Here is a 2,938-nt window from a genome sequence, read left to right as displayed (position 1 = left end):
ACATGAAACTTAGTCCGTAAATGCATTATGGTTTCTTCCATTGTATGGACAAGCTGCGTCCGGAAGTTATGCAGGCCGGCGTCGAAATTCCAAGCCTCTTGAAGTAGTTCATCATATTACACAGGATGTTGCTGTAACTTAGCCGTCATTGCGTGTTGAACGTTTTTTGCTGCTTGGCGTGGGTTGCCGCGCCTACGGCTAGTAGTAGAGCATCGTCGTCGGCATCCTTTGCGTTTGATAGTAGCAGCTGAAGTACATCTATATCTATTGGCTTCAGAGGTTCTCAGGAGTTGATTACTAGTTCTAGGCTCAACCACTTCACGTTTACCTTATAGCCATCCATAAATTGGTGCTCCACTATCCCTTCAAACGTCCCTCGAGAGTGATGTGGTCGAATAGCTCCTCCGAATCTTCAAGCGAGCGTAGAATTTAATACGCAACGGGTGCACATTCATGATACCACCGTTGACTAGGTATTCTGCCGTGAAATAGTAGTCTGTGCTTGCCATAACGCGGTACTGGCCAACCCACATGATGCACAACTTGTTCGCGTGTAGCTTCTCATTGACACGTGACCTCAACACGTAGTCACCGACTGAGAAGTTCCCGTCTTGCTTGAAGTGGTACCTGGCACGGGACCGCTTGTCCCTTTTTTTTGCGCTCAGCTTTCACCGAAATATGCATGATGCTTTCAAGTAGTGCAGCAAGTTGCTTCTCCATATTTGGCTGTGGATTGTTCAGTGTGGCAACATGTCCCTTCCCTCCAGGAAAAACACGTATCAAGGTGTTTGGGCACGGCAAACCAGTGATCAGCTCTATGGGTGAGTGGTTAGCTAGAGAAGGGACCGGGGAATGGTTGGTACTTGGCATTACTAACTGTAACAGATATGGCCAGTCTTGCAAGCCCTCGCGAAATTCCAGTGTCAATGCTTTCAAAACTTGCAAAATGTCTCGATTCACGAGTTCAACTGATCCATTTTACCACAGGGAGTACGTTATAATAAATTCCTGCTGTCATAAATGGCGTCGACTGAGTTCGGCGACGACTGTTGCCTTGAAATATGATCCCAGATTGCGCTCCAAGACCACAGGCTGTTCGCACCGGCTATTACCAGGCTAGGATCGCGGAAGCCGCAACAGTATATGTGGGGCCATCACAGGCCAGAAGGTCGACAAAATGTGTATCTTCATCTCTCAGAATCAACACGTGGTATCAAGAGCCAAATGATTCTCCCAACGTTAGAAAATACCAGTGCAAGGTCGCGTTCCGTTCAAATGTGCGGTGTGTTTCGCTAAAAGGTTGAGAAATTACCGTCCCTTCTTTCACGTGCAAACAAAACAGGTGCTTCGAACAAAAACCTCTTTCACCATTCCATTGAGAACGACAGTCGTAAACAAATACCGACGTCATTCTCCATAACATGTACGCTACGATGTCCTTTCTGTCCACAATGAGCAATATCAATAGCTATCAAGTGAGGTTGAGAGATGCACGAGGATTCCAAATCCTATCTCCCAGTCGCCAAACTACGTTCTCATCCAGCGTTGTACCCCGCGGGATTTCGAATAGAGCTTGCACGCTGCTGATTTCGGTAATGGTTGGCCAAACAAAACCATCTTGATCGAGTGAGCGCAGCGAGTGTACCACGTTTGGCTGTCGCTCGCGGCAGCAACAGTTTGAGCTAGTGATCGCTTTGAAAGAGCGAATCTGTGCTGCAGACAGTGACTTGCCTCCCCACCTCAAAATCAAGTCCGCCCACAGTTGTGGATACCTTCATTGTGCTCAATGAAGTACCTGCACTCCAGAAGTTTGTCGGTCAACGTAGTAGTTTACCACATACATACCGGTTCAACTCCTTGTTCGGTCCGAGCAGACAGATACTGTTGGGGTAGTCAGGGATTTCAGTGATTTACAAGCGGGAACGATTGGATAATCCACCTTTTTGATCACGGCCTATTTGAACGATGATGTCGTGAAACTCTCTCTCATACAAAGCAGGATCTCGTGGTTCTGAATCGGGCTTCCAATGGTTACTTGCAAGACCCCGAGTCCACAACCTCGATCCGATGCGTCGGAGAGCAGGTCAAGCTGTTGGAATAGGTGTGAGTACGCCAGCTTTGCGGAATTACTAAGTAAGTTTCTAACCGCTTGAAACGCTGCTCGTACGTCTGTGATCAGGTCGATCTGCACTGCGGCCGTTGCTCGCTTCGTTCTTTTAGCTCCTGATAGTGCCTCATCGAGTCGTTCTTTAAGTGACCACGATACGAGGGCATAGTCAACAAGATCAGCTCTCATCCAATTGCCCGCAGATAAAAACTGTTGGAGCTCTGTTTTCAGTAGTTAACAATGGCTGGGAATCTTCACACCTACCCCGGTACCCCAAGGTAGCACCGGTGCTGTCCTACACTTTCCATCTACTGTGAAAATGGTCCATGGGGACTTCGTGAACAAGTGTGTGGTTATCTGGATCGACGATGTACTGTTTTTTGCTGGCACGCAGGAGGCACTGGTGACTGCAATTGAAGCCGTGCTCACAATACATGATGAGCATTCAGGCCCTTCGTGAATGTGTCGAGGGTGGTATGCGGTAAGCGGCTTCACATAATTTCATGGGATAGATCTCTAGTTATATTTGGTAGACACTGGCCTGTATGCGTTTAGGCTTCCTATTGGTAGAAAGGCAACATCTTTCTACCTATTGCAGCAGTAAAATTTCTTTCAACCATTCGCTGGCATATAACTTTTATAGAAAATACCAGTTTTAGGAGGAAACTCAAACAAAGACCTAAAAACATACATAACAGGTCTTATTTTACCGTAAATCGGTTCTGTAATACTTATTTAAGTAAGTCTTTATTCAGAGAGTATAGTTAATCTAAGTAACTCTACTTTAGGTTTCGTCATACGCGTGTCCCCTTTGCCCCCAAAACAACGTAT

The 2,938-nt window shown here is 46.6% G+C and overlaps 2 protein-coding genes across 2 annotated transcripts; both read right to left on the bottom strand.

Moving 5' to 3' along the window:
• Positions 1 to 145: 145 nt before the first annotated feature.
• PPTG_23424 (hypothetical protein) lies at positions 146 to 720 on the bottom strand (the record flags this gene model as incomplete). Its single annotated transcript, XM_008910557.1, has 2 exons — positions 146 to 247; positions 628 to 720. 2 exons carry the CDS (start codon positions 718 to 720, stop codon positions 146 to 148), a joined length of 195 nt encoding a protein of 64 aa, XP_008908805.1.
• A 1,234-nt stretch (positions 721 to 1,954) lies between these two features.
• PPTG_23423 (hypothetical protein) lies at positions 1,955 to 2,296 on the bottom strand (the record flags this gene model as incomplete). The annotated part of the gene is made up of 1 exon (XM_008910556.1): positions 1,955 to 2,296. The coding sequence occupies one exon, from the start codon at positions 2,294 to 2,296 to the stop codon at positions 1,955 to 1,957; it is 342 nt and encodes a 113-aa protein (XP_008908804.1).
• Between the last annotated feature and the right edge of the window lie 642 nt (positions 2,297 to 2,938).

This window comes from Phytophthora parasitica, assembly GCF_000247585.1.
Source record: "Phytophthora parasitica INRA-310 unplaced genomic scaffold supercont2.38, whole genome shotgun sequence".
NCBI lineage: Eukaryota > Oomycota > Peronosporomycetes > Peronosporales > Peronosporaceae > Phytophthora > Phytophthora nicotianae.
The sequence above is the reverse complement of the archived record's forward strand: the minus strand, read 5'-3'. Positions and strand labels throughout refer to the sequence as shown.